This window comes from Magallana gigas, chromosome 2 (genome assembly GCF_963853765.1).
Source record: "Magallana gigas chromosome 2, xbMagGiga1.1, whole genome shotgun sequence".
Lineage (NCBI taxonomy): Eukaryota > Metazoa > Mollusca > Bivalvia > Ostreida > Ostreidae > Magallana > Magallana gigas.
In genome coordinates, this window is record NC_088854.1 from 8,322,341 (window position 1) to 8,342,203 (window position 19,863).

General features: G+C 30.6%; 1 protein-coding gene across 4 annotated transcripts in view; it reads left to right on the forward strand.

Moving 5' to 3' along the window:
- Window positions 1–19,863, forward strand: part of LOC109617040 (uncharacterized) — a 36,874-nt gene that overhangs the window by 6,215 nt on the left and 10,796 nt on the right. Inside the window, exons 6-8 of one of the 4 annotated variants that reach the window (XM_066074833.1) lie at window positions 170–370; window positions 774–869; window positions 2,172–2,961. In XM_066074833.1, the coding sequence (XP_065930905.1) occupies window positions 170–370; window positions 774–869; window positions 2,172–2,267 (393 nt within the window). In that variant the 3' untranslated portion in view covers window positions 2,268–2,961. The other 3 variants (XM_011441357.4, XM_066074832.1, XM_034444067.2) reach the window with 3 other exon arrangements.

Here is a 19,863-nt window from a genome sequence, read left to right on the forward strand (position 1 = left end):
TGCACAAACCTTAAGTATATATATTCTTTTGTGTACGATAAGAAGTGAAAAGGATAAAGAAAGCACACTCAAAGCGCATTCAAATAATATTTTATTAAGAATATTCAGACTAGTCTATAAACTCCGACCCAATTTTATCTCTCGTATTACTAGGCATGCAATATTTCAGTTCGAATGCTGCGGCGTTAACAGAGTGGCGGGGACTACTAACGACTTTGATCACACATCCTGGTGTACCACACATGGAAGTTGTCAGGCCACCGCCTCGCAGATACCAAAAACGTGCTGCAAAGGTTTTACAGAAAATGATTATCAATACGCTCCTTCCGACTGTCATTCCTCTGTTAGCCCCGGCATTTACTATGACAAGGTAACGACACTTAAAAGGGGGTAAAAATACAATATAGAATTGAAAAAGGAAAATACATGAGATATGATCTGGAATAAACTTTTATTCAATTTTTTTTATCGTGTTCACTTGTTACAATGATATGAGACTTAATGGTGCTCAATATTGATCAATTATTGGGTTACTTGTTTACCAAAGTAAATTGATATATGTGTATACATGATTTTTTTGATAAGATAAGTAAGTCTATTCAGTGTACATAGATTTTGTCTTATTGGTTTAAAGTGATATGCATATCTAATGTCAATAATTGTTTAAAAAGTATACATGTACTACTATTTCTTACAACATAGGTAACAAGCAATTAAGATGTTTTCGGAGTTGTTTTCGTAAAGATATCTAATAATCAATATTTTCTTCAAAGGGTTGCTTCTCTGTCATCAAGAAAGAGGTTATAAAGGAAATCGATTCTTTTACCGATGAAATTCTCACAGAGGGGCTAAGAGTAATTTTAGTCATGGTGGGTATATTTTAGAATATACCCATATATTATATTTATATGATATTATATTATCTATATTGTTTTAAAACATATATTTTTTCCTCCTATCGACCTACACCTCATCCAAAAAGTTACATGTGCAATGAAGCTGACCACTAAGTTTCTACAAAGTGAACAGAAGGGGTGGAACGATGCAGCACATGGTCTCAATTCATTCCGGATTATTTAAGGAGGCTGGGGGGGTCCAAAAAATAATTCTCCAAAATTCACCAAATGCAGAAATGTTTCATATAATCTTAATTTACATTTTAATATGGAAGACCACATCACAATCATCGTTAATTTTATCATTTATTGCATCTGAAGAAATTGCACGTTATGTAAAAAAAAAATATGAAAAATATTTGAATCTTGATTTACATTTTAATATGGAAGACCACATTACAATCATCGTTAATTTTATCATTTATTGCATCTGAAGAAATTGCACGTTATGTAAAAAAAAAATATGAAAAATATTTGAAATATAAATAAAGGCAAAAACATACCAATAACATCACAAAAAATTAACACAATAAGAAAAACTTAACATTATTTGTTATAAAGAAAAATATCACAATTTTACCCAAATGTCATACAAAATGTCATACAAATGCAAATATGTAAAACAAAAAAAAGTAGCCACAAGATTATTTCCAAATCTTAACATAATAATAATCAATACATATGTAATAAAGATTGAGCATTTAAAAAAAATTTCGATGGGGAAATTAAAAAAAAAAATAAAAGGAAAATATTAGAACAAAATATTTGAAGTTTTACAAGTTACCTCCCGTTGAAAAGTTAGAAAATGCTGAAAAGCAGCTGAAATAATTTTTTTGCATCTTGTAAACCTTGGTTTACCATCAATTGACTCTTTAAATAATGCTTCAATACCATCATATCAATTTCTTTCAAAAGACAATTTCAGTACATTGTTTGAGTTATAGAACATTCAATTGAAAATCGTTTTTGTATAGAGATAAAAACGCTTTAAAATGGCAGCCTCGTTAAAACAATTTATACATATTACCCAACAAAACTAGCCTTCTGCCTCTTAACTCATTCAAACAGAGTTTACATTTAGATTCGTTAACAATAAACATTGCTTTCCAATTTACAACTGATTATCTCATTTTCAAATTTGCCAAGTATCCATATTTGGATAGAACACTTTGAGAAGATCGATATTAACTGGCGGCAAGATCTTAAAAATATATATTTAATTATATATTTATTTATTCGTAGATCTATTTTCTTCTTTTAATTTTTTTTTTCAAGTGTTCTTTTTTGTGCTCGAGAAAGGAAAGTAAGGAAATCGCTAAATCTTGTCACATCGGAGCTAGATCCCTAGCCCCACGGGAAAATTCGGAATAACATGCCGTATGTCTACAGTATGTCAACTGCATTTGTACCCGTAGACGGATTTTAAAGCTAATCACATTTAACATTCCCGATTTTATGTTTTGAATCTTGTATAGAAGATTTGTACCAAATAAGGGTTGTTCAGGAATTTTAATCCGTCCTCACATTTGAGCATGCACAATCCCAAGCAGGCAACAACGCTGTCTCAATAGCGTTTCAACTTAGGTACAAGGTGGGAACATTTATGATCAAGTTTAAATGTTTATTTCTTAATTTAACCGTATCATTCTAATTGTTATTTATGTTCCCCCGAAAAGTAAGTGCAAATTATAAACAAGATCAGAGTAAACCTGATTGAAAAAAGTGAACGGAGTTATTAGGATGTGCGTTTTTAGAATTAGACAGTTTTAGTTTACACTGAAAAATAAATTTAAAATGCTGTGGTTTTGTGTGTTTAATAAGAGTTAATTTCTGTCGTAGAATGTGAGCCGTCACGTTGTTTTCACGTTGTTTCTCTGTCGTCTTTCAAACATCACCTCGCAACAGATTTTTAATGTTAAACAACTTAAAACTATCAAAACCAATGTTTATATAATCCAATTTCTACTTATTGTTATGGGACAGAATCATGGAAATTTTATTCCGATGATTCATCATTGTTACATGAACTTGATAAATGACTATAATTATCAAACAACATGTATGTTTTCAGGGGTCCTGTTCATTCTTAAGCCTGATTGAATTGTGTGTTTTTATTGGCCTATGTTCGACCGAGAGTGGAGCGAATAGGCAAACGAAAAATGCATCAACTATGACCGAACATGCCAAACACTTGTATCCGGATTTGCAAAAAAATAATCATAATTACTCATCTATGACCGACCATGCCCAACACTTGTATCAGGATTTTCCAAGAAAAAATTATAATTATTCAACTATGACCGACCATGCCCAACACTTGTATTAGGATTTACCAAGAAACAATCAGAATTATTCAGCTATGACAGAATATGCCGATGAAAGGGTACGACACATCACTCCTCTATGAAATAAAAATGATTTCATAGCAATATTTGCAAATAATTTGGAATTTATTTAATGTGTATCAGTCCTCTTTATAAGTAGTTTATATTAAAAAAAAATTACCCGAAGAATAGTTGGTTAAGACTTGCGATTACATAGGTTTATCCACGGTATTCATTGTACCGGTGTTCAAAATAATTTTATTAACTGGTGGACAATTTAATGTAAAAAACTTTTCCATTGAATTATGGTTTGTGGTTTTCTTCTTATTCACTATACATTCTACTATACAAGGAAATATACATATATATTATGGATGTCAAATTTATTCGGATACTCTATTCGAATAGATAGAGCTTTTAGTTTGTTTTGAAAATGTTTAGGACATGTTTTTTCCAAACACAATAATGCTTCTGCCACAAACAACCAATTTATAGATAATGGATGATTAATAACATAATTGTTCGTGTTTTTCAATTTAATAATGTTGTTTTTTATTTTATCTAAATACCCCTTAACAATGTTCTTGTCTTTCCTTTTTTTTCTTTTCATTCGATGATGCTTATTGAGCTAAACGTATCAAAAGCTACTCAAACGTGTCTAGTTTTAAGGTCAAGATCTAGAAAATATATCCAGAGTGTCTTTTTGGTGCTAGAACCATTATGACATCATAATTGATTTGATGAATCATTTTCCCGTACTTTACGGCTTTAAAGGAATTATATAGAAATTGAAACAGTTTCTTGACATTATATATCAAACTATGGGAGAAGTAACACCGATACCTGTATTCAATTTGACATCAAGAGGCCAAGAGATTGTTTAGGGCCGATTTTTGAGAGACTGTAGGCATTCTAGATACATTTCATTAGTCAAAAATGGACAAAACTACGAGATTTGTTACTGAATTTCTTCTTATTTCATACAAAATGACTGTTCAAAACATGATTTTTCATTGTGTTTACCAACAAATTAAGCCCCGGTACACCCTATAAAACAAAGCTATCGTTATGAAGCATCATTAAAAGAATTTATATCTGAAATTTCATAAACCTGTAGGCACCTTTCATTTACTACATTTTGACCTTAATTCGGATGTGTTTGAGAAACTTCATAAGGAAATATCCCAAAATGAAATAGAGACTGCAATATTTTACCTTAAAGAGACAAAATCCACGGAACAGACTCATTTATCGATGAATACTTTATTAAATTTCAGCAAAACTTTCTCTCTTTTGTACATATTTTGGCTTACTGAATTTTACAATCTGCAATTTTACCTAAAATGTGGGCCAAATCAGTAATTATTACTATTTTTAAAATACGGGTCAATCAAAATATTTTTTTTTAAAAAGTGACAGAATAATATATTTACAGGGGCATATGTCTAATAGGTTGCTTCGGTAAATTTTCACTTAATTTCTAAATAATAGAATTATAAAATTGGCTAATGTAAACATTGTTATTGCATACGCTTAATGTGGGTTTTACGAACTGCAAAGGCTGTTATTTTGTATGTCTTAATTTTTTTAGTATGTTTCTACGCAAGAAAAAAAATGATTATATTCTTTAATAGACACCAGAAAAGCATTCGTCACTGTACAGCGCTTTAAATTTTCGCAGAACTTGGAATGTGTGGTATCAGAGGAAAGATGCTAAATGTTATACGCTATAAGTTCTTTGTATAATAACATGAACTCCTGTATTACGTCAGCAAGAATGTTATCAGATGTTTTCAAAGAAATCACTTGGTCTTCTTCCAAGGCAGGATTTGTTCCCCCTCAAAATTGAGTTTAAAAAGAATTGTAATGTCCATTAACAAGTACAAGAATCGAATCTTTTTACGTTGATGCATGCTGATGACATTTAAAATGAAATTTACAAGATCATTTGTTGCTTCAAAGACTTCATAAAAGCATTCATCACTGTACGGCGTTTTCAACTTTTGAACTGATTTTCAACTGATGTTAAACACGTTACATGATTACGCATAAAATGGTGGGATCTGGCCATTAATACCGATAAAACTAAAATTGTTGTACACAGAAACAGAGGTAATAAAGTACAAGAAAACAAAAAAGGCATAATATGCACACTGGCCAAATAAAAGTTGTAGATAAAATCATGTGTCTTAGTGTTTAATTAAACTATAATGGAAATTTTAATGTAACATAAATACAATTAACCAATCAAGGTAGGAAAGCAATGAACTATCTTAGATCAAAGAAAAGTCAATTAATTTTAAATTTTAAATCAATTTTCTCTGGGTGTTTTTTACATTTATGTTAGTAGCATTTTGAATAACGGATGTGAAGTTAAGTAAACCACAGTGCATGTAATAGATTAAGAAAATACCTTTAAAATTTATATAAAAAAAGGTTTTGTGTGTTAGAAAAATACAGATACGTCTTAGGTGTGTTTAGAAACCGGCATGCTACCATTGAAGCTATTTTCAAATTCTTAAGTTTAAATTAAAACTTAAATTATTACAAAATAGAAATTGTATCATAATGTCACGTTATGACAAAATGTTAGAAGAGTATGAACAAAAATGAAATAATACCACAAACAGAGTGTCAAATGTCAAAGACTAATTGTTTGAAATTGGATTAGGCTACATCTTTTTTACCATGACAAAATATGGTATAAAACACATTTTTTATTTATAAAGGAAAGAATCCTTGACATTTTTGGTGCAAAATCTTATTGCAGATATCATTTGTTAATCAAGATGTTATATACATGTAGCAACGTTATTGACCATTTAGTGAAAAATAACTTGTCCATGTATATACAAAAACAAATTAGTAAAATTAGAATGTCATCACATCACAATAAGCAATACAAAGTGGACGCCATATATTTTTTTGCGTAATAAGAGAATATGATAATATTGCAGATCCGAAATTGAGGATGACTATCAATTTGTCTTAATAAGTCAAAGCTATCAGCAATTTCAAGCAATTTATTTTAAACTAAAATACATGTTTAAATTTTAACATCTATTTTATGTAAATAATGTTAAAGAACTCTGTAAGTTAGGAATGGTTTTGCACCAGATTATCTCCAAAAAACGCAATGATTGACAGGATATTATTCAAACAACTGCTGTACATTCTACATTCTTCAACATACTATTACCAGTATGCAGATTGTAAACCAAATTCTTGCTGTACATATTTTGTTTAAAATACATAATTTGCAATAAGAAATCTGTCTTAGCAATATTGTAAAAACGTTTATCATTTACCCGTGTCAGATAAATAGATGAAGTTTATATTACTTATTTTAAAAGAATAATTCAATTTTGGACAACCATCTTATTTAATGATAAACAGATTTAATAAAACAAAGCTCGAGTCTTGTTATTGTTTACATATGTGATGTGATTGATATGAGTTTTAATGGAGTAGTGTTGTTGGGTTTTTTTTAATAATATAGTATTATCAAACATAAAATTTTAATCTCAAATTGTGTTTACGTCCCTTTAGAACATTTTTGTTTAAAATTCTTTGTTCTATCGGCTTTTCATAAAAATAAAATGCTTGAAAATTAAACAACAATCCAATAAGCTACCTGTAAGTGTCCATTATCAAAAATAATGGTTAAAAACGTTTGTTCTTTAAGATAATTGACGGAGACAGGTAAGACTGTTTACATATAAGACAGCTTCAGATGAATTTAAATAAGACAGTACATTTGCCAAAAAATAGTTAACACATTGGGAAAGGTATGAATAGCGTGATACAGCATAGAAACACTAGCATACTTGTAAATAATATTATGATATTGTATTTCTCTACACCATATATTAAAAGGTAATAGCTTTCCAAAAAGCTTGCCTGACTAAACAAACTTATTCAATTAAAGCAAGCATGTATCAATTAGGCTATCTTATCAGTTATGAATTTTAATTTTCGCTGCTGATCATAAATTTATAAAAGGAACGTGCAAATTTAAGACGAGATGTCAGTCTTTTCTTCGATCTAGAACATGTACATATATATCACTTGAAATTCAATTATTTCATAAAGTTAAGAAAAGTGTCTGTTGCAAAAGAAGCAGTCCCCCCCCCCACCCCAACCCCGATGCTACGTGCCTGTAATGTAAACACACGGTTTGCTTTGGGGTATTCGCATGATCCCATCGGACTCGTCCACTAATCGGCGCACAAAAGCTATGAATGAGACATTATGGCGCGAAATCCCGCTTTACCATTCATGATTCACGCAACGGCTGAGATCTTGATCCAATTGTTTGAAGGTATCACACCGGTTATCCAACAATCAAAATGAACTTCAGTTGTAGTTCCATATATACTTCAGAATTATTTTTTTCCTCGACTGCATTTTTACATTTTCCTTTATTCAGTTTTAAAAATTTTGTACCACTGAGAAGGATATTTCATGTATTTTGTTAGGTGGTGATCTTTTTTCACAGGGACTACTTCTTTCAGGGCACATGCAGCAGCTTCCTGGGAAAGTGGAAAATGGAAAACACGTGGTTTTGAGGGTAGGCCTGTTTGGAGCTAAATATTTTGTGAAAATGCCGTATCGCTTGCCCTTTTTATGGTGTTAGCTGATGAGATAGGTAACAAATAACATTTCCTCCGAATATTTTGTCATAAGAAATACAAACTGATTTTTAAGAATGTTCCCCTCTCTATAGTGATATATAGTTAAACCAATTACCGGTGTGATACCTTGAAGGGCTGTGTGCTAAATTGTAAAATTGCATGCAGATGCCAGTTTTCAGTATTTTATGAGTTATTTTATGTCAAATCTTGTTGACAGAAATTAGTTTCTGCAGTCTGAAGATAGAAAAATGCTTTTAAAATTTTGTAATGAAAAAAATATGAAAAATGATGATTTTTGGTGTGGAAAACATATAATTTTCAATATATAATAATAAAACCTTTGGAAATTGATGAAATGAAGTCACTAGAGCTTAGACTATTGGTTTCTGTGTTCTAGCTGCTGTAAAAATGTGCAAATCAGTTGTTGCAGTCATATATGATGCCCTCAGACTTTGTCGTAAGAGTATGCAGTGACTAGTTTTTTATCGAATGACCAATTTTGAGCTTACGTGCAAGTCTCAGAATTAAGCGACAAGTGCGAAACATTGCAAAGAAGAACATGAACATTCTATCGAAGGATTATTTTGACAAAAACTTTAATTTCTTTGATTTCTGCTCACGTTATGTGAGATTTAATTTCATTTCCTACTTATTCATGATTCAAGGAATGAGAGGATTTGGACAAATATGTGCTATGTTTATGTTTATTTTACATTGAATATCCCATTTGTAATAATTTAAGGCAAACCATGCTTTAACACCATTTACAAGATCACACAGATGCATATTTTGTGTAGAAAATAGGTTTCATGCATTTAGTTGAGAAGGTCATTATGAGTCAAGTATATATAATATCATCATGATTGAATCTAGGAGCTTAATTTTCATGGTTTTCATCCTTAAGAACTAATGAATTTCAGTTTACCAGAAAATGTTTTTATGCAATATAGCAAAAATAAATCAGTTTCTACCCACATTTTAAGGGGAGTTCCTTATTTACAAAATACAAATACTGATATTTATGTTTGAATTACCTAAAATATTGAAATATTAGTCATTGTTGAAATGTTTAAAGTCTGTCCCAAGTTATTGCTTCCATCACTTTTTGATGATTTTAAATAAAATTACACATACCTGTGCAAGAAATACAGTTGAAATCGTTAAGGAAATATATCCAAGATATCGTCATTGAACAATTATCCCTTTCCACTCAGAAAAATTCACAGGAACGAAAACAGATTCCTTACGGAGATTTATAATGGGGAATGTTTACATCTTTTCTCCATTCGGAATACACTCGGAATGCATCGCGCAATTTTCTAACGTTATCATCCGGGCTTATTAATGGCTGTTGCAATGCAAAATCACCGTAGACTTTCAATTTCGGGATGTGTATTGAAACCTGGAGTGGTAGAGGGGGTGTTTCAAAACAGATAATCTGGACATTTTTTTATATTAGTGGATGAACTTAGTTTGAGCACAAAGGTATTTACTTTTATTGAAAAATCAAGCAAAAAGTGATGGAAGCAAAAACTCGGGACAGAGTATAGAAGGGGATATTACTATTTTTTATATGGTAACCCCAGCACACTTGTTCTATTCTAAGTAATGAAAATAATTTGAATGGAATCATATCATGTAACATGTATGGGTACAATATAGATGCCCCACCCATATCCACAGCTATGGGGGTTGGTTTGATTCTTTTTTTAGTATTGTGATATGGCATGCACTTGTGATTTCTCTTGTAAATATGCTTCAGAAATGCATTGCTTCATTGAATTACTCCATTTATGTGCTTATTGCTCTTGCTGTAAATTATCTAAGATGTGTCAATCATCATTGTTCAGTAATTCTCTTCAAATTCTATAGGGATGGCCTGATGAGGGGTACAATTAAGTGTGTCCAATTGAAATTTCATTGCTTCTTTTGCTCTACATATAGAATGTTACATAAATCACAGAATGAAGTTGCATCCCAGTTGTTTCTTTTATATTTCTTATCAAAGCAAGATTTATGGTTGTCAGAGCAGATTTGAGCTCCATTACATGCTGATATCCTTTTAGCTGTCCTGTGTTACCATGCTGCTTTTAGATAAAAGTGAGTATGGCAGTGTGTAGACAAGTAAACAGGCTTTATCTGATATAAAAATTTACCAGATACAGATTTCATTTTTTACCTGATAATCCACAATATAGTCATGAAATGTATGAACAATAGTGTTAAATATCTTCTTTGTTATGCAATAATTGTACAATGAAGTGATTCTAATGGAATATTTTTATTTTGATGTAAAGAAAAATGTATATGCTCTGATTTGGTACCAAGAAGATTTTTATCTCATTGTTTTAAGGATAAAAATTTGCTTCGGATCATAACATTGCTTTGGTGTGAAGCTCCAAATGTTTCATCTGTGCTATTTTCTTCAGTCCGAGTAAGAGAGATAAATCCTCAATACTTAAAGAAATAGAGGGAGCTTGGTGACAGGGTTTTAGGGATTTCGTGACAGTTGATTAAGAATTCTTTCGTGCAAATTTGAAAGGGAGGGGGTCTGACATCTTTAATGTCCCTTCAATGAACTCATACATTGGCAGAGATGCACGGAGAGGGTGTCAGATGAATATTTTGACATTTGTTTTGTAACATCTACAAATGTGAATAATATACTTTGGATTGGATGTTTTGGAAGAAATATATGGAATTAACAAAGACGCTTGATTAGTAATTGTTAAAGGGGCATGGTCACGATTTTGGTCAAAAATTATTTTTCCGATTTTAATGTTTGCAATGCTCCAGTAAGACATTTTAATAGGCAACCAAAATTTGAGTTTCATTTGATGAGTCATAAGTGAGTTACAGAGCTTACAATTCTTCTCTAGGTAAACAAAGCGTTTGTTTACATTTTGAATGTTGAAGTGCAAATTCCAGTTTTAGACCTAAAATGAATGTGTTAATCGTTAGAAAGTGTTTATTTATGCTCAAAATGAATAATAAGGTAGACAAACCAGCTTTTAAAAGATTTTTAATGTAATATTGAACCTATGTAAACAAAAACAGGGCACGAGCCTTGTTTACATGACGAAAAATTGTAAGCCCTGTATCTTGCTTAAAACTCAACGACTGGCACCCAACTTTCATTTGATCATTAGAAATGCATTCCTAAAGCATTGCAAATAATAAAAACAGAAAAATAAAATTTGACTAAAATCGTGATTATGCCCCTTTAAATGTAGTAATGTACATTTAGTAAGACACGCGAGTTATGATGATCCCTTTTTAAGATAAATGAAATCGCCCAACTGAACGAAAATCGGACCACACCCCGCATTGGCGATTTAGTTCTTCCAGTAAACATTCCAGCTGTATAAATATATATTTGTTTTAATCCAAACTGATGACTCTCTTGTAATAATGATAATCCAACCCCAATTATTACTTACATTGTATAGTAATATGATACAAATTGTTGCGATGACCCCCTCCCCCTATTCCACCGTTCAAATATGGTGGAATGCTGGTATATTTTTAAATCAGGATTACACACACGTGCACTGCATGGTGAACATCGGTTAATCTTTTTTGTGAAATATCATGATATTGCTTGCTCCCTTTATCTGCGTTGTTTCGGAGAATGCAACTTTTAAACCTTAGATATGCCTGAAGTCATAACGTCAGGCAATCACGAAAGATCCAATTAACCAAATTAGATATATTCTTATTTACTGTTAGGCCTACCACAAATCATGTCAGATATGTCCAGAATATAGTTCTAGACAAACTTCACTTTACATTCTTTACTTATCCTAAAATTAGTTTTCGATCACCCTGACCCCATCCCTCCTTGAAAAGGTCATAAAAAATAAATTTTGATCTTCAACCTTCTTTACACCCCTAAAACAAATTTGCATCATAGCCTGTAAATGTATTTTTTGTTTATGGTTGGCTTTGTTTAAATAGTGTATGGGGAATTAAACTTAAACTAGGTACTTTACAAAATATAATCAAAGTACTGAAGAACTGACGGGAGTTGATTTTGTCGATGTTTATTTATATTAAAATCAATGATATGTTATTTTGCATGACAAGTACATGTATACGTATAAAAAAAATAGTTTCTAATTTGAATTACGCATATTTTTATAATATGAATTTTTGAACTTTTTCGACTAGAATGTCGAGAAACCTCCATATGAATCATGTTGAATAATATTTAAAGATAAAATTAATTCAATCAAACTATGTTTCAGTGGTAGAAATATTTCTCGAAAATTGTATGTATCCAAGCAATATTGAACTCTTGTCTCGTTCAACCAAACGCTCGGCTGACACCGTAAATCTCCGACAAGGGTTTACGAAGACAGCCGAGCGTCGAGTTGATCGAGACTATATTGAACTCTGGCGTAGGAATACATACGACTACAAAAAATATTTAAATCGTTCGTACCATTTAAAATCTGACTATTTCTAAGGTATTTGTAAATAAGTTTCCTTGAAAAACAATGCTTTAGCATACATTACATCGAATTCATCAATTATTTTCAAGAACTAAGTCTTGTCAGGAGCAATGATTTGTGCTGAGGTCCAAACACTGTTTCACTTTCGGTTTGTCCGAGTGACTGCATAGGAGAGTTGATTAAAAATCAACTCCCAAAAATGGAACAATCTTGAATAAGTTTAAGAAATGACATTATGCTACTTACAAAGCATGATATTAAACACTAAGTGAGGCATATTTTGTTCCGTTTAGTATCATCTGAGATTGAAAAATTCTGTGAATTTGCTTTATTCAGAATATTAAAGTAAGTCCAGTCTTTTGTGATGACATAAGTTTTTGTAAAAGTTTTAATTAAATTAAATTTGTGCACTATAATTTAATAATTTCATGTGAATATTATCACACGGATTAATTAATATCATAATTAAGTTGAAGATATTTTTAAAGCTGAATTGTTTCTTTAATTTCTATTTTGTTTATCATTTTTTCTCTTTATTGTATGTCCAAATGTTATACCATTTCTTATACCAACAATGAATTTCAACATCTGTTTGTAATTATAGCTTTCTTACATTATTGAAAAAAATGTTAAAATAGATAAACCAGTTGATGCCCACTTGGATTTTACTTTGAAACAAAAAGTAAGACTTTCTGACGCTAAAAGGTGCTTCCTTTTATGTTTATCTGGAATTTCAAAATATGTGATGTGTTTTTTTGCAAAATTATTTTTATAATTTGAGTTGAAGTCAGTTCTGTTTTTCAACTTTCATCACACAAATTTAGGAGTATTAAGTTACCTTAATGTTAAAATTAATAAACATTTAAATCAAATGTAGAAGACATCATCATCTATTCAAATCTGGTAAAGAATAAACTGAAAAAAGTTATATTTGTCTACAAAATGCAACCTGCTCCAAAAACTTTAAACCGCTCCAAACACCCTAGTCCAGCATCCAAAAACTACGTCTTAGGCTCAGCATTCAAACCTGTGAATTCATCAGTATCATAAAATGCACCACCTATGAAGGTTTGCTGAAAATAGGACAAATATGGTGGCATATTTCTGCCATCTACGTAGTTTTAGTCAACATAACATATCACGTCAAGTCGAGATAACTATCTCGCCAAGTCAAGATAACTTTCTTGTTTCTCAACAAACTCCGACTTCTTTTTTGTCTAGTCTACATAAGCTATCATATTTTGTTGTGATAGCTATGAGATAATTTATATTGTATCTTGACTAAAATTTGTTGGATTTGCAAATGCTGCCATCCACAAAACGAGATGATACATGTATAACAATTGTATAAACGTGTTTTGGAACTCATTGTTCAATATTCCCTTACGTTTCTAGAAAGGCATTTGTGCGTAGTCAAAATGAAATATACCGAATTGCCCGGCAATTGGTGTCTGGTCAGTTATCTTTTAGTTGATCTTCAGTTGCAAAATTCATAAATGAATCGGTAGTTAACATGAGTATATAAATATGCTGACTATAGAGCTTTATGCACCTTGAATAAAAGACTAATGACGCAAGGTTGATATTGAATTACATGTTAATTAGATTAACTCATACAATTAAAGATTATAATACTTTTGAAAACAATATCCAGAAAACTATTTAATATGTTTTAATTAGCAAGGAAAACAAAACAAAAATATTAGGATAAAGTAGAAATACACACAATACATGTAGAACCATATACGGAAGGTAAAAACATGTTTATTTTAATTCTTAGCACAACACTTTCAATTTCATGTAGTTTTAAGTGTTAAAGACAGTTCAACTTTATAAATATGATGAAATGACGTACAGTGTGTAATAATAGGGAAAATGAATATCAGCATATTTAATATATATTTTGAAGACAGCCTTATAATTTTCATTTATATTCCTCGATGCAGAATAAAGGAGTCCTTGGTAATGAGTTCCAATATTCTATTATCAAATATCTATTCATAACTTATCTTGTTTTGTGAATGGCAGTATTTGCAAAGGCCATGAGTTTTATTCAAGATACAAGATAAATTATCGAGATAGCTATCCCAACAAAAAGTCGGTTTCGGTTAAGAAACTAGAAATTTATCACGACTTGATGAGATAGTTATTTTGACTTTACGTGGTATACTATGTTCACCAAAAATAATGTGGGTGGCAGAAATATGCCACCATAGACCAGTAATAATTTGGTTATGACCATCACAGGGCACCTGCTCCAAAAACCTTGACCTACTACAGCATATAAAACCTATGGCTTATTCAAGCCTGTCAGTTGTATATGTATCACAAGTTTGGCTTTAAAAAAAATTACCGTCTTTAGAGCAAACTCTTAACAGCATTAAGATATAAAAGACAATTTAATTATTTTTTATATAAATGTCGCCTTCTTCTCCAAGCAATGGCGTGCCGAACTTTAAAAAAAATTATTTCAAAGTAGTGCCAGTTTCAAACATTACTACACCTTTTGGTTTAGAAAGAGATTTCTCTCCAGTTAGGACTTATTTTTCTTTGTATATTGAATTTTGTTCAAATGAATATAAAAATCAAACACTTTTGTTCTATTCCAGTATTTTTTATTAAACAAAACATGTAAAAACAATGTCTGTAATTGACTAAAAAAAATATGAATAAAACTAAAATATTATTGTATTTTAAACATAAGATAAATCATATTAATACTACATGTTTGTGTAATTAAAAATATTAAATTTATATACAAGTAAAACCCATATAACATTTGTTGAGAATCCGCTATCTAAAAGTATGTGGTAATTGCGGATACCGGCAGAGCATGCGCAATTTAGATTATAGAAAAAAAAATAATGCAGCTCCTCGGTGTATGTATAGTGGAGAAGGACAATGGATATGCAAATATTTTACATATGGTGGTTACGTGTCATTATAAATGCAACTTGTTTATGATTTATTATCTTTTTAAGAAGAGTGTTACTTATAAATAGCGCCTTGGTAAATGACGTCTCTTAGTTAGCAGACTCTTGTTCGCTTATTTTCATCCAATCATGGGTACATTGAAAATAAATATTAGTACCGAATCAAATGTGAATTGATGTGAATTGATGGACAATACTTATTTCAGACAGTGTTCTATCAAATACCTTTCTGCTGCTCCAACACTTCTATTTTCAGTTTTGAGGTAGTGTTTCATGACTACACACAATATCAATTTACTGAGTTCATAATAGATATGTAATCGGATTCATTCTTGAACAATCAAGTGCAGGTTTAAATTCAAACTGAAAATAAATTTAAAATTTTGTCAGATATGAATAACATTGATGAAAAGATACTTTTTTTTTACAAATTCATTCACAATAGTGGGTGTTGTCTTGAAGCTTAAGGGTATAATTACAAACTAAGAATAAAACCTTTTGTATTAATATGTCCTTGTGTGAATGATAAATTATGAGAAAAATCACGCGAGAATGAATCATCATTGAAATATTTAAAATGCACTATTGTATAAGAGCAAAGGAAAAGAAAAATCATATGTCTGTGCTCCGTATACAATACCACTAATACTCGGCATTATTTGTCGTTATAATTGGTTCTGACCTCTACCCTAAAAAAAAAATACAAATCCAAAACAAAGAGACATGCTTTTTAAAATCTGATCACCAAAAATCAATGCTAGTAACTAAAAAATAATTGTGTTTATTAGCAAACAAATCACAATCACAGAGAACAATCTAAAAACAAATCAACTACTTTCGATATGGATCACCAGAAACATTAGACGGTATTCTTAGAGAACTAGATTTTTTTGCGGATATATCAGGACTAAATATTAACTTTTCTAAGACAAAGATGGTGTGGATAGGAAGTAAAAAATTCTCAAAAGAAACGTTTCATCACTCGAGATGGAAACTTGATTGGAACAATAAAAACTTTGACTTGCTAGGGATAAAATTTTCGGTAAACTTAGATGATATGATAAACTTAAATTACAATGTAAAACTAGACAATATAAAAAAAACTAATAAAGCAGTGGAACCTACGTAAATTAACAATATTAGGAAGATTAACTGTCATAAAATCCCCTATAATTCCAAAAATGAATCATTTGATACTTACATTACCAAATCCAAGTAAAGACTTCTTAGAAAACTTTGAGAGAGAATTATACCTTTAGCTTTGGGGAAGCAAAATACACAAAGTAAATAAACAAACTATTATACAAGACTATAGATCTGGCGGTCTTAAAATGGTAGATTATAATGACTTTATTCTGGCCTTGAAGTCAAGCTGGATAAGGAGACTAACTCACTCAAAATCTATATGGGTTAATTTGTTAGAGACAAGTCTAAATACAACAGTGAACAATTTATGGCTAAGAGGAACAGACTTTCTGTCCAGACTTGGTAATATAATGCATAACTGTTTTTGGAAAGAAGTATCATTTAATATTTATTCGTTTGATGAGATATCGGCGCTTCTGATTGGTCGAAAAAATTCTTTGATACCTGCATCAATAAAAATTTTTGCCGGATCTACTTTTCTCAACTGTTCTGATCAAACACTATTTATATAACGGGAATTTCCAAAATAAACACTGTCAACAAAGTGTAATGTTGTGTCTTTTTTATTGTCAGCAAACAAAATACAACTTTATAAACATAAAAACTTGAAAGTCTAACCTTCAAAAATAAACAAAACACAATATCTTATTCACGAAACAGAAAATTAAGCGTCTTCTCACGATTTCGTCTGCTTGAGATCAATCAACATTACTGCGAGGCTGGCTGTTCCTTTTCCAGAATAATTATAACGAACATATAGACCCATACACTTTCACGGTAACACTGCTGTTCAAATTTGGTAACGATGATTTTTAAATTTACACAGTACCCTACATGATCGGTCATCAGAAATTCAGAATAAGCATCGTTATGAGTAAAATGCATCAACTCCTTCGGCGCATTCCAAGCGGCAGATACTAGTATATCATTTAAGTACATCACTGGCTATCTAGTTACCACAACGTTTACAAAAGTCGCTTATACATACTATTCTTTGTCGACATATCAACTATTTTCGTCCACGATCGCCTCTCCTGGCCTTGGATGGTTATGTCCAGTTGCATTTTCCACCAATCTCACATGAAAACTAGTTTTATTACGAATTTTTCTGCACAGTGAATAATATCACAAGCTATCGCATGTATTTTCCTTTCGTTTTCAATTCAGTCGGTTCAGATTTTAACTCACTATTTGTGTTTAATCCATTAAATTCAGTACAATAGCTCTGCATCAGCTGAAGGCGCATCCATTTTGAATATTGTTGCTGTTGTTGTTTTGTATTCATACGCGCCGCTTTATTTACATTATTTACATTTTTGATCAATGACACTTCACATTTTTTGATTTGAAAATGTTATATTAAATGATAAGAAATGAAGATAATAATTTTTCTATTGATCGACGTATCAAAGAAAAAATTGACCGGAAAACTTTTTCATCAATGCGCTACGCGCATTAATGAAGTTTTCCGGTCAATTTTTTCTTTGATACGTCGATCAATAGAAAAATTATTATCTTCATTTCTTAAATTTTATAGCTGGCAGAAAATAATAAACATTTCAGCCCTTAAAAATGAAAACATTCACAGTGAACACATATGGTATAACCTACATATTAGAATTGGTAGTAATTCAGCTTTCCTAAAAAGTTATTTTAATGCAGGCTTCATATTTATAATTAATCTTTTTGATTCAGAAGGCAATTTCATAAGTCCTGAATCCCTTAATAATTTACATGTAAATACAAACTTTTTAGAATATGCTGGACTTAAAAAGGCTGTGCTGGATAGAATTGGTACTTACAATATTAAAGAGGCAAGAATTAAAATACAACCACATATACCAAATACAATTGCAATTTTCAAGAAAGCAAACAAAGGCTGTAAAGATATGTATAATTTTTTAATAAGTAAAAAGAAAGAAACAATCAACGCAGTTTATAAATGGCATGAAGAAGGTTATAGATTTAGTGACTCGGATTGGGGTAAAATTTTCGAGCTTCCTTTTAAAACTACAAAGTAATCTAAATATCACTGGTTACAATTTCAAATATTACACAGAATAATTGCAACAAACTACTTTTTAACGAAATTAAAACTAAAGGACAATGAGCTTTGTACATTTTGTAAGGTAGAAGTGGAAACCATTGATCATCTTTTTTATGATTGTCCTAATGTTAAAGAGATATGGTGTGCAGTTGAAGAAATGTTTTTATCAAAGTTTAATTTTCCAATAGTTTTTGATAAGATAGGTGTATTATTCGGTAAATTTAACAACAATATTATTTACAAAGTTCATAACTTACTAACACTTGTTGTGAAACAGTTTATTTTTGCCTATAAATACAAAATGGTACCCAAACTGGATATGAGTGCATTGTTTACCATAATAACCAATAGATTACTTATTGAAAAATATTTACTTTTAAAAAATTGTAATTTCACTCAGTATGAAAAACACTTAAAACAGATTTGTGATCTACTCTGACTGATGAAATTTTCAATGAAAAATCGACTTTGATAAATTTATGTATGTCAATAGATTGACAATTTTACTTATCAAAGTGCTCCAATACAATGTTTCTGTACATAATACTATCAGTCTTTCTTTCTTTACTTTCTCCCCTATAACTTTCACTAATTGTATATTTATATGCATATATATTGCTATATATATATAAGACACTGGCTAATGAGAACTTTTTTTTTCTTTGAAATTGTAATTTCACTTGCTATTATACCAATGACATGTTTATATGCAATTGTGAATTGAAAATATCAAAATAAAAAAATTATAAAAAAAAAAAAACTACTTTCGATATATTTAATGCTTCATCATTAGATTTCCCATGCAGGTTTCATGTAATGATAATTAACTTTTACAAATATGTACATGTATCTCATACATTAAACGTGTTGAATTCACAGTTGCATTGTACCTATATTTGTTTAGCTTTAAATGTGTTTCATCATGTTATAATTCAATGCTTACAACTATTTATAAGCGTTGAATTCACAAGAATATGCTTTGCACAATAACTGGTTTGTCTGCTCGGCAACACAGCAATTGGGCACACACAGATTATGCAATCGTTATGTGACATGACGTAAATCAGAAGAGGAAGTTTATAGACCGTATTTTTGTGAGAAGTGTGTAGGAAAATCTTACATCTTAAATCTTACACCTGAATTTTACAAATCAAAAAGTGAGTAATTATGACGACTGACAAATAGTTTGATAAAATTATCAATTAGGAGGTGTTATTTGGTTAACTTTCGTTTTGAATGGTATTGATTATTAGGGAAATACCCTTTTACGTTGCTTATATTCATTTTGTTATATTATTGAAAAAATCTAAAGAAATGGAATCAAAAATTAAGATTAAATTTACTTAAAAGCTCCTTGTTTTTGAATGTGTAATTTACGATGGAGAGATCCGCCATGTTATATTAGTTTAAGGTTTGGAATTTGAGGATT